Here is an 11,743-nt window from a genome sequence, read left to right as displayed (position 1 = left end):
AACAAATCACCCCACAACTTCATGGCTTAATTAAAGCCATGGCTTCAATTAAAATAACAATAATCATTTATTATCTCTCATGGTTTCTGTGCATTTTGGACTCAGGAAGGGCTCAGCCGGATATTTCAGGGTTTTTCACGTAGTTGCAGTCAGACTGGATGGAGCTGGAACATAAAGGGGGTAGTCCAACTGGGGACTGGCTAGTCATCTTCCTCTCTTTTCTTAGTCTCAGAGTCTCTACATATGTATTCTCTGTGTGGGTTACTTTAAACTTCTTCAAAGCATGGTAGCCTCAGACTTCTTACATTGTAGATTAGGGTTCCGAAGACAAATGTCCCAATACAGGAGCCAGGCAGAAGATGTATCAACTTTCATGACCTAGATTCAGAAGTCATGCAGCATCACCTCTGCTACATTGTTTGTTAAAAATCATTCACTAAGACCAGCTTTTGGGGCTGGCCTGGTGGCGTAGTGGATGGGTTTGCACGTTCTGCTTTGGCAGCCTGGGGTTCACAGGTTTGGATCCTGGTGCGGACCTGCTCACTGCTCATCAGGCCTTGCTGAGGTGGCGTCCCACAGAGAAGAACCAGAGAGACTTACAACTGAGATATACAACTATGTACTGGGGCTTTGGGGAGAAAAAAGAAAAAGAGGAAGATTGGCAACAGATGTTAGCTCAGGACCAATCTGCCCCCCCCCCAAAAAAAACAAAAACAAAAAAACCATTCACTAAGACCAGCTTTGCAAAGTCTCTATATAGAAAACTACAAAACATTGCTGAGAGAACTTAAAGAAAAACCCTAAATAAATGAAGGGACATAGCATGTTTATGGATAGCAAGACTTAGTATTGAAAATGTCAGTTTTACTCAAACTGATCTAAAGATTCAATGTGACAGCAGTCAAAATCCCAGCAGAATTGTGTGTGCATATGTGTGTGTGTGTAAACAGACAAGCTGATTTAAAATTTTCTATGGAAGTGCAAAGGTCAAGAATCCAAGGCAGTCTTGAAGAAAAAAGTTGGTAGACTTTTCTATGGGACATTAAGACTTATTAAAAAGCTATAGTAGGGCTGGCCCCATGGCTTAGCGGTTAAGTGCGCGCACTCCGCTACTCGCGGCCCGGGTTTGGACCCCGGCGGGCACTGACGCACCACTTCTCTGGCCATGCTGACGCCACCTCCCACATACGGCAACTAGAATGATGTGCAACTATGACATACACCTATCTACTGGGGCTTTGGGGAAAAAAAAAGGAGGAGGATCGGCAATAGATGTTAGCTCAGAGCCGGTCTTCCTCAGCAAAAAGAGGAGGATTAGCACGGATGTTAGCTCAGGGCTGATCTTCCTCACACACACACACACAAAAGCTATAGTAATCCAAATAGTGTGATAATGGCACAAGGAGAGAAAAATAGGCTAATGAAACAGACTAGAGAATTCAGAAACAGTCCCATGCACATATGGACTACTTGATTTGTGACAAAGTTAACACTGCAGAGAAGTGGGGGGAAAGGTGATCTTTTCAATAAATAGTGCTGGATCAGTTGGATGTCCAGATGGAAAAAAAGGAGAGGGGCCAGTGGGAAATTCCTTCTGATGAGATATAGCAATGTATTTCTAGAAACAGTGACTGCTGAAATGTAGTTAGAAGTTCTTTCCTTTCTGAGCTGTAATTTCCCTCTGTTGTTTCCAAACCTTTAGTGAAAGCCTGTTTCCCACACCTATCTTGTATTAGTGGATCTTTATGGTCACGAATAGTGGTCCTAGCTCTAGGCCAGCACGGGCAAAGCCCAAGTACAAGTTGGCAGCTAAGTACCAAGCTAGTTCCTGACTGGGCAAGAGGCTCACTCCCTCCTCTCTAAACAGCACCCCATGTCCTGCTGTCACCCAGGAATCCCATTCTGAGCAACTGTTGCCTCCTGGCCCCTGCCAGCCCAGCATCTTGGGTGTATAAGAGCCAGGTACCAGAGGGCAGTGGTGGAGCAGTCAGTGGGAGCTGAGGGAGTAGAGACTGCCAGTGTAGACAATTCTTGGATGAAAAGGGGAGGAGCAACAGGCCAGCTGCCAGCAGGTGATGTGAGGAGTTAGAGGGCTTTTTCTGTGGGAGAGGGAGCCTGTTTCAGTCACCTCTCGCCCCACCATGGGAGCCATCCCATTTCAGTCCTTCTCTCACTCCAGGACAACGTGAGGCGGGGCAGATTCTGGACTCCTCCTCACAACTCAGTTTCTAGGCCGTTTTTAAGGCCCACCCTCTCCCTATCATTAAAGGGGGCGGGGTCCTTCTGCCTTCTAGCGGTGGTTTCAGTCCTGCATCCTCTGGGAACAGCGGAGCCCACTCACCTGGAGCTCCATTCCTGACGCCACAAGTCCCTGCCTCAGTTTCCTCATATGTAAAGTGAGGGTTTAAGCCGCGCAGTCCCCCGGGGTCCCTCTGGAAGTGACTCAGACCAGTGGGACAGGAGGGAGGGCATCCTCAGATCAGCCTCAGGCGCTGGGCCGCAGCCCGGGTCAGGCAGCGCCCACGTCACAACCTTCCTCCCCCGGCCCCACACGCCGCGTGGGGCTCAGCGATGCTCTAGATATTTGGGGTGGGGAGTGTCCCACTTCTGAGGAGGGGTGTCGCACGGGCTTCTCCCTCCTCTCACCCTTGGCGGCGAAAGGCGGGACGCGGAAGGGCCGTCTGGACAGGCGTGCAACACTCCCGGACCCCCGGGGGCGGGGGGGGCCAGGCGGGGCACCCGGCGGCGGCCTGGCCCGAAGGAGGGACCTCCCCGCTGGGCCCGGGCCCCCGGCCCTCGGCGGCGCCCGAGGCCGGAACAATAGCGCGCGCGGGCGGGGCGGGGGCGGGGGCGGGGGCGGGGCGCTCCGCCGGGCGCCGCCCCGGCCCGCCCCCCGCGCTCGCACACCCGCTCGCACACTGGCTCCCACCCGCCGCCCGCCCAGGCACTGCCCGCGGGAGCCGCCGCCGCCGCCGCCGCGCCCGCCATGGACGTCCGCCTGTACCCCTCGGCGCCCGCGGTGGGCGCGCGGCCCGGGGCCGAGCCGGCCGGCCTGGCGCACCTGGACTATTACCACTGCGGCAAGGTAGGCGGGGGCCGGGTGGGGGCCCAGGCGGGCGGGGCCTGCCCGCGCCTTCGGACCCCGCGCCGGCGCCCGAGCGTCCCGAGCTGGAGCGCGGGGCAGGAGTCACCCGGCGGCTCGGGACGCGGGCACTCTCGGGGACACGCGGGGCGAGATGCCGGCGGTGCCAGTGCGCGGGGACACGCACACATCAGCCCCGCCGACGGGCACATGCCACTAACACCGATACCCTCGCGGTGACGCTCACGCCCTGAGTTGTTCGGATCACAGGCAGAAGTCACTCCGACAGTCACTCACCCGATGACACAGTGACACACACTCACCACGTCCCCCTGAGAGCCTCACATTCATTCACAAGCTGACACACAGTGACCCACCGTCACACACAGACAGCCATACGCCTACTTGCACTGTCTGACCGTCCCACACAAGTCACCCTGACAGTCATTTATGCACAATGACATGCAGTCACTCGCCCACGCACTGTCACACCGCCACATACAAGTCACCCATTTACACACCACGATGCCACACACCCCGTTACATGCCCCCATCCGCTATCAGACCCAGTCACAACTGGGGACAGTCACACAAAGAAGTCGTTCCGACAGTCACAGCCTCGCACTCACAGTGACTCACACAGGCGCACAGTGTCGCACACAGCCACCCCATGGACGGTGAACCTCAGACGCACTAATCGCCCTGACGGTCACACAGTCACACCCAGGGGCAGCCACAGCCTCCGCACTGCCCTCCCCCCCTCGGTCATCTACACTAGCGCGTCGGGGTTTTAACTTCTCGGCGCAGCCGCGCACTAATGGGGACGTTTACTAATTGGCCGTCACTGCCCGGCGGGGCCTCGGATCCCGAGTTGGTGACGCCAATCGAGGCCTGTCTCCTCCCGGGAACGGTGAGCGGGCGTCCCTCCAGGCTGGGGCTGCAGTGAGGGACACCCCCGCTTTTTCCGAGATCGCCGCCCCCACCGCCAGCCGGGTTCCCGCCGCGCCGCGCCGGGCGCGCTGGGAGCGCGAGTGCCTGGAACCCGGACAGGGGGCGTCCGCCCCGGCTCCCCGCGCCGAGCCCAGCCCGGGACGGTTAGGTGCAGCGCGCCGTCTGCGTCTGTTTTCTCGCCCGGGAGGGAACTTTCAAACTTAGTTGGGAAGCCAGACGGTCCGTGCGTCCACGGTCGGTGCGTCGGTCCAGGGCCGGCTGGAGCCGAGCGCGGCTTTTCGTCACTCGGAGCCCGGATTGAACGGCGCGCGTGGGTTTCCCGCGGCCCTGGCGCAGACGCGCGGGCTCGGTGGCGCTGCTTGGTGAGTGCGCGTCGGAGGTTGGATGGGCGGCCCTCCCAGGGTCTCAGCCCCACCCCGCAGGCTTTTTGCCTAGCCCCTTGCTGCGGGGATGCTGCGAGAAGAGGGCGTCCCCGCGAACGCGGGGCCTCCCAGCCTGGGCCTCGATGAGTGCGTCCTCAGGCCCTGGGGAGAGGCTTCTGGAGTCGGGGGGCAAAGCCCTCTGCAGTTCGCCCGGGGCGGGGGAGTGGGGTCCGGAGCCACCAGGGCTTGGGGCAGCGTGGGGGCCGGGGTGGGCGGCAAGTGAGGCCTCGCGGAGGGTGGGGGTGATTATCTTTTGTCCAGTGACCGGCAAAGTTAGAAGCCGAGGAGGGGGATGGTGTCCTCAAGAGAAGGCCGGTTCTTGGGCTGCTTCCAGTCTGATGGAGGGAGAATTGATTAAAAGTAGCAAGTGGAGGCTTCAGGGAGGAGAAGACGGTTGGGTGTGGGGGCAGCTGGTCTGTCTTCTGCCCTTGGCTTTGTTGTTTTTTAAAATATGAAGTTGGCAAGGTTCCAGCCTCTGGTTTAGGGGCATGGTTGGGGATTGGGGATCTCTGCCTCAAAGTCTGGGTAGGTGCGTGCCCCTTAGCCCGGAGTCTTCCTGTTGGGGGTGGTGTTTCTGTAAGCCCCGCCAGAACAGGGCGTCCCATGTGGGGCCTTTGGGAGGCGGCCCTCAGAGGAGGCCCCTGCTTTATTCTGATGCTCTATAAAGCTCTGACTCAGCACTAAGAACCCATGTGAGACCTGGGCGGGGACGGAACCGCGCAGGGAATGAGAAGCGTTGATTCTGGTTTCTGTCTGTGGTCTAGACCCCTGCCCTAGAGCCGAGGGTGTGTCCAGGTGGAGGAGGGTGGCAGATGGGCCACCAGGGTAGGTAAAAGAAAGGTTTGACCTTGCACTTGGATGTGAGACCTGCTGGTCAATCCTTCAGGCTTGTGGCAGCATGAGGCAGGGGAAGTTGCTTGGCTCAGCTAGGGGTGGGTGGGAGGCCTGTTGGTAGCAGTTTCCAGGTGGGCAGTTGTCTTCAGCGATGGTGGTTATGGGGTGGGCATGTCGTGACCTGAAGCTGATGGTGAGAGATTGGGGAGGGAAATGCCCAGGCTCCATCCTTACTGCTGGTCACTATCAGGACTGGAGTGGAAACTGAGGCCCAAGGTGCCGCCATGACCACACTTGGGGCCTATAGACTGGGCTGCAGAACCAGGACACAGCCTCCACACTGGGGGCTTGGTCCCTGGAGTCCAGACAAGAGGCTTGTCTTCACAGGGACCCAGGCCTGAGAAACACGAGGGCAAGCGTTAGCCAAAGTGATGCCAGACAACCTCGGGGCAGTTGACCTGGAAGGGCCCTTGGCGACCGTTCCCTTAGTGACTGTCCCCTTAGCAATGCCCTACACAGAGACTCCAGCCTCTCTAAACCGAAGTCACGAGCAGTGGCTGTTCTTTTGGTATCTTTTGTTTGAGAAAATACACAATGACAAAAAGCTGCAGTGGTTTCATTTTTGCTTTGAAATAGATGTGTATTTTATTAATCACCATAATATTCGCGTTTGAAAAATAGCTTACCAGAGATGAGGCAAGCACATTGCTTATTTCGTGTAATAACAGTGCCTGATGAGCATAGGGGCTTGTGGCCCCAGGCTGGGAACCATGGATCCTCTCCTTCTTCCTTGCTTCACAGAAGGAGAAACTGAGTCATGGAGTAGTGTACTCACAGGTAATAGAGCAAGCAAGGAGCAGAGTTGAGGCCTGAACCCAAGTTTCTTGACTCCTAGCTTGACAGAGATCTGGCCTCCCCACAAGTCTCTGTCGTGGTTTGGGGGTTAGGAGCTGTCACATCCTTCCTAGGGTAACTATGACTTCCCTTCATTCGGATTTTGGCAAGGCACTTTACCAGGCTGGGGCCCTTGCCTGGGGCTCCCCACTCAACCATGGCAGACTACTGTAAACTGGCCATGGAACTGGGCAAACCTGGCTTCAAATCTCCAGCTGTGGCTTTTTGACCTAGGGCAAATGATTTTTAGCTCATTTTTTAACTGAGATATGATATACATACAATAAAATGCAAATTTTAAGTGTACAGTTCCATGAATTTTGGTGGTAACCACCATCCCAATCCAGATATAGAACATTTCCATCATCGCAGAAAGTTCCCTCATGCTGTTTTCCAGTCAACATCCTCCATCCCCGCCCCTAGAAGAAACTACTTAGCTGATTTCTATTATCAATGCTTTGTTTAAGTTCAATTGAAGTGTACTAATTATATTTAAGTTCTAGAAGTTCATATGCAGCATATATATTTTTGTGTCTGGCTCCCTTTTGCTCAACGTCATGTCCTTCAATTTCATCCGTATTGCATATATCTGTAGTTTGTTCCATTTTGTTGCTAAGTAATATTACATTGTATGAATATAGCACAATTGGTTTATCTGTTCACCTGCCGATGGACATTTGGGTTTGTTTCCAGGTTGGGGATATTACAAATAAAGCTGCCGTGAACGTTCTTATACAAGTCGTTTTGCGGGTAGACAAATTATTTAAAGGCTCAAATATCTTTGAGCCTTGGCGTCCTCTTGAGGACAACACTGCCTCCCTCTGGGGTTCGGGAGGCTAGGACAGTTCTTAGCACATATCAGCTACTAATTAGATAACCACAGTATCAACCACCTGGGACCTATTCCAGTAAGAGGTGTGGCATCTTTGTGTTCCAAGCCTCCTTCATCACTGGTCTAAATATCTTCAAGGCCAACCTGGGTACCACTTTCCCCTTGCAGTGGTCTGTGGCCAGCAACCTTGCCTCTCCCTCCAGGCTCCCCCAAGAACTGGTACTGCATGGGCGGCAGCATGTTCTGCCATCCATCATTCAATCAACAAACAGTTATTGAGCACCAGTTTGTGCTAGGCACCTGGTGCTACAGCAGTGAATAAAAGTGACTCAAATTGCTGCCCTCTGGAGCTTATATATCAGCGTGGGGAATCATAAATATATGGCTGAAATATATAGTATCATGACTGACGGCAATACATCTATGGGGAAAAATGAAGCAAGGGAGAAGGTTAGTGGGAGCCAAGGCCAGGAGCTGGTTTGCAATTTTAAGTATGGAGGTTGGGAAAGGCCGTGTGGTCTAGACCATGTTTCTCAAACTGATGTACACATTAAGAATCACCTGGCAGGCCGGCCCGGTGGCTTAGCGGTTAAGTGCGCACGCTCCACTACTGGCGGCCCGGGTTCGGATCCTGGGCGCGCACCAACGCACCGCTTCTCCGGCCATGCTGAGACCGCGTCCCACATACAGCAACTAGAAGGATGTGCAACTATGACATACAACTATCTACTGGGGCTTTGGGGGGGGGAAAAAAAGGAGGATGATTGGCAATAGATGTTAGCTCAGAGCCAGTCTTCCTCAGCAAAAAAAAAAAAAAAAAAGAATCACCTGGCAAGATTTTAAAAACAGATTCCTGGGCTCCATCCCAAGAGAGTCTGACTCAGTCGTCTGGGTTGGGGCCCTGAGAATTTGCATCTCTAACGAGCTACCAGGTGATGCTGCTCCTGGTCCAGCGACCACACTTTGTGTAGCAGCGGTTTGGTTGTTTGTATACAGGTTTTTGTGGGCTCCAGCAGGCAGGAAGCATGCCCAGCACCTGGCACAGTGCCTGACCCATAATTACTCAGGAAATACACGCTGGTGGGTGATGATTCAGCCCACACAGCTCTGGGCACAGCATATGGTACCTGGATGCGGATCTAGACAAGCTTGGTCAATGAATGACTGGAGTCTCCTTTTGACAAAAATCCATGAAATGGGAGTAGCTGTTCCCGCCTCACCAGACTTGAGATATATGAGGCCTGCTCAGCATCCCTGGTGGGTGAGGTCCCCACAGCTTCTTTTGCAGGGACACAGGTGGCTGTGGGTGGGTCCTGTGGAAGGAGCCCTGAGCTGAGTGAGCTCTGAGCTGAGATGGCTGGTCCTGGGGAACTCTGGTGGGATGCCTGCGTCTCTGTTAGCAAGCTCTTCTTTACTTTTCATCTAAATGGGTTCTCTATGGCGCCTCCTCCAACCTGTCCTGAAGGGTCCTCTAGGACCACACATCTGTATCTTCTCTGGGCCTCTAGTCTCCTCTGTGCAAAGAGAAAGTAAATCAGTGACCATTAGCCTAGTGAAATGAGAGTTGTGGTGTGGAAATATAGTGAAATAAAGGCTGGGAATGTCCTTCATAGCTGTAGAGTGTGGTGCACCTGGGAAGGATGAGGAGGATGATTTTTGAGGAGATGCGCCCTCCTATGCTTCAGAGGGCAGAAACCACTGTATCTACCTTTCCTTTGTATTCCCAGAGCTTGCCTGACACATGGATGCTCAGCCAATATTTGCTGAATGAATGGATGAATGAGTGAATGAATTCAAGACTGGCCTGTGGTCTCCTGTGCCTTGAGTAACTCAGCATCTGTTTGGCTCATATAATTTGAAGATTTTTGTGGTGAGCACTTTGAGTCCAGGGCAGGGCAGGGGTCCAGAGTCTTTTGGCTGACTTGACATTCCCAGAGGGCCTTCCCTAAGTGGGCCCAGAGGACAGAGCCCAGCACGGAGAGCAGCCAATGAGCTGGGAAGAGCAGCTCTGAGTCTCTGCACGCAGGACAAGGCCCCACGCCTTACCCCTTGTCCAAAGGATCCCCCTGTAGTGCGGCAGCCAGCCCCAGGTGATTCCATAGGGCCATCTGTTTTGTTTCTCTGATACCCTAGAGCTGGTCTCAGGATACGAAGGCAGCGTAGATTCTGGCACCCGGCAGACCTGGGTTTGAATGCTGCCTTCACCATCGTCAGCGCAGGCAAGTTATTTAACCTCCCTGGGCTTCAGTCTCTTCATCAGCAAAATGGGCATATCGACACCTCCCCCGTGGGGTTGCCTGCCAGGGGGGTTGGAGATCTGCATAGACAGCACTTGGCCCCAGCAGGAAATGCTTTCATTTCTCTTCACACAGAGCAGCACAATCGAAAGTTAAAATGTGAGAGGAACTTGGTTTCAGCAGGCGCTGCTTGAGGACTGGCCATCCGGCAGCTTAAGGGGAGGGGTCTTCGTAACATAGGACATTTCCAGGCTGTGGTCTCTGGATTTGATTTTCTGGGGCCTCCGTTTGAAGAGATCTCTTGTTGGAATGTTCAGAATTATGAATTGACAGGGAGCTGCTCGTTTCCTCTGTGTCTTTCTGTTTCCTTCTCGAATCTGTGTGGGAGGGAAGGTGGGTTTAGGAGGCAGAGGGGACTGGTTCAGATCGCAGCCGCACCATTCACGGGCAGGGCCTGGTGACCTTGTGCACATCATTTAACTGCACCAGGTCTCAGTTTTCTCATCTGTACAAGGGGACAGTAATGCCTTCCTCATATTGTTGCTATGAAGCTGAGATTAAAGTAACAGATATGGAAGTTCTCTTTAATCTAGAACCGTGTTTCCCAAACTTGGCAATATAGACATTTTGGACCTGATAATTTCTCGTTGTTGGAGTTGTCTCCTGCATTGTAGGGCGTGTTGTAGCATCCCTGGCCTCTACCAGCTGGATGCCAGTAGCACCCCTTCCCTAGTCATGACAACCAAAAATGTCTCCAGACTGTGCCAGGTGTCCCCTGGGGTACAAAATCGCCCTTGTTTGAGAACCACTGATCTCGAAAGTGCAGTGCCAGTAAACTAGAAGATAATGGTGATGAGAGTGGCAGCGCTTTAGGGCTCGTGCTTTCTGTCCAGTATTTTAGTCCTGTGTCTCCCTGTCAGTAAATCCCATATCCACATGGTTGACAGTTGTGTTATTTACATGGACCAAAAACCTACGTAGTGATTTTTCAGTGTGGTTTGGGAACAGCAGTAAGAACATATGGTAAATGATTATTAACTTAATGAGTTGTGGTAAATTGTAATTTTATATCTTAGTGAAAACATGTTGTATAACATGGGCTAATAAATTTTGATCAATTATCCTGATGCTTAAACTTGTACAGTAGTACAGTTGCTTACTAGAATGAGCAACAAGACTGTGGTTTTTCAACATGTAATTACCTGTTTACTGCTTGGTTTCTCAGAGGTCCAACAGGTTTCTATTGAGTGCCTACTGTGTGCTAGGGGATTCAGTCTTCAGTCCTGAAGACTCAGCGAGAAACTTTTCTTGACTAGATAAAAGACTGTGTGGATCTGTAATATATTGGCTTAAAATGTGGAGTCGTGATTAAATATAGCATTGTCTGAGGAAGTGACAGAGCCAGGAGTGTGGGAAGGTTTCACACACAGAGTCTTATAGGCAACACCAGGTAGGCTATGCTGCGTGTAGCGTGGTGGGAGGGTGTTCTAGGCAGAGGGAGCAGCCATGGCAGGGTGGCTTAGAGGGTGGTTTGGGGACACTGTCAGCCTAAGGCAGGGAGGCCCGCCTGCAGGGGAGCTGGGACACCAGCGGAGATTGTCATGAAGAGTGTCTCATCCTACCTGGTTGGGTTTTGAGCAGAGGAGTGCCTTGGAGCCAGAGGTGTGGGGCAGAGTGTGGAACATTTAATGTTGCTGGATCAGACCATTGTCAGTGGTCTCTTGGTCTTCTGCTGGTGGGAAAGTTCAATGACTTGTGTTTGATTCCTCCCAGTAGCCAGGGATGCTCTGCTTCTCAAACTTGAGTGCAGCAGAATCACCTGGATAGCACTTAAAACACAGATTGCTGGGCGCCACTCCCAGAAGTTCGGATTCAGTAGGTCTGGGGAGGGGCTGATAATGTGCACTGCTGACAAGTTGATGATGCTGATGATGCTGGTCTGGGAAGCACACCTTGAGAAAGGCTCTAGACTAGAATGTGGGAGGATTTTTCTGCCTGGCCTAGGACAACAGGGATGTATTGCTGGCTTGGGGCATGTAGCCTTGGCTTGGACACGATCAGGTGTCCCAGAGTCTCCTGCCTTCTTCTGCCCCCTGTAGGTCACGTGGAGAGTCTCCTTCACCTTGGAGAATGTCTTACATTGGGTTCCCTGAAAACAGACTCTGAGATGGAGAGTTGCTTGTGGAAGATTTTTGGGGGGGAAGTTCTCAGGAGGTTCACCTGTAAGGAGGTGAGGGAAGCATGGTTGGGTAGAGGGAGAAGTTGGCCTGGAACATGGTTACTGATGAAAGCCATCCCACAGGGAGCTCTGGAGCTGGGCTGGCTCTTCAGAGTTGTTCTAAATGGAGGCTGGGTGGCTGCCCATGCCTTTGATTCTTGCTTCATCCAGTCATTGGCTATAGGCAGTCCCCCCGGGTGAGTAGTTCCCTGTGGCAGAGAGCAGTTCCCAGTGGGGGATACAGCTGAGAGCCCAGAAACTGATATTCCCAGC

General features: G+C 53.1%; 1 protein-coding gene across 2 annotated transcripts in view; it reads left to right on the top strand.

Annotated features, from left to right (window-relative positions):
- Positions 1 to 2,948: 2,948 nt before the first annotated feature.
- The window catches only part of TOX2 (TOX high mobility group box family member 2), a 139,027-nt gene continuing 130,232 nt past the window's right edge, over positions 2,949 to 11,743 (top strand). For both annotated transcript variants that reach the window (XM_087445243.1, XM_087445244.1), the window contains exon 1: positions 2,949 to 3,085. In XM_087445243.1, coding sequence (XP_087301369.1) covers positions 2,987 to 3,085 — 99 coding nt within the window. In that variant the 5' untranslated portion in view covers positions 2,949 to 2,986. The remainder of the gene's footprint in view (positions 3,086 to 11,743) is intronic.

The sequence above is a fragment of the Ceratotherium simum genome, chromosome 21 (genome assembly GCF_057802395.1).
Source record: "Ceratotherium simum simum isolate JZ-2026a chromosome 21, ASM5780239v1, whole genome shotgun sequence".
Lineage (NCBI taxonomy): Eukaryota > Metazoa > Chordata > Mammalia > Perissodactyla > Rhinocerotidae > Ceratotherium > Ceratotherium simum.
Note: the sequence above shows the minus strand (reverse complement) of the source record. Positions and strands in the feature narration are given on the sequence as shown.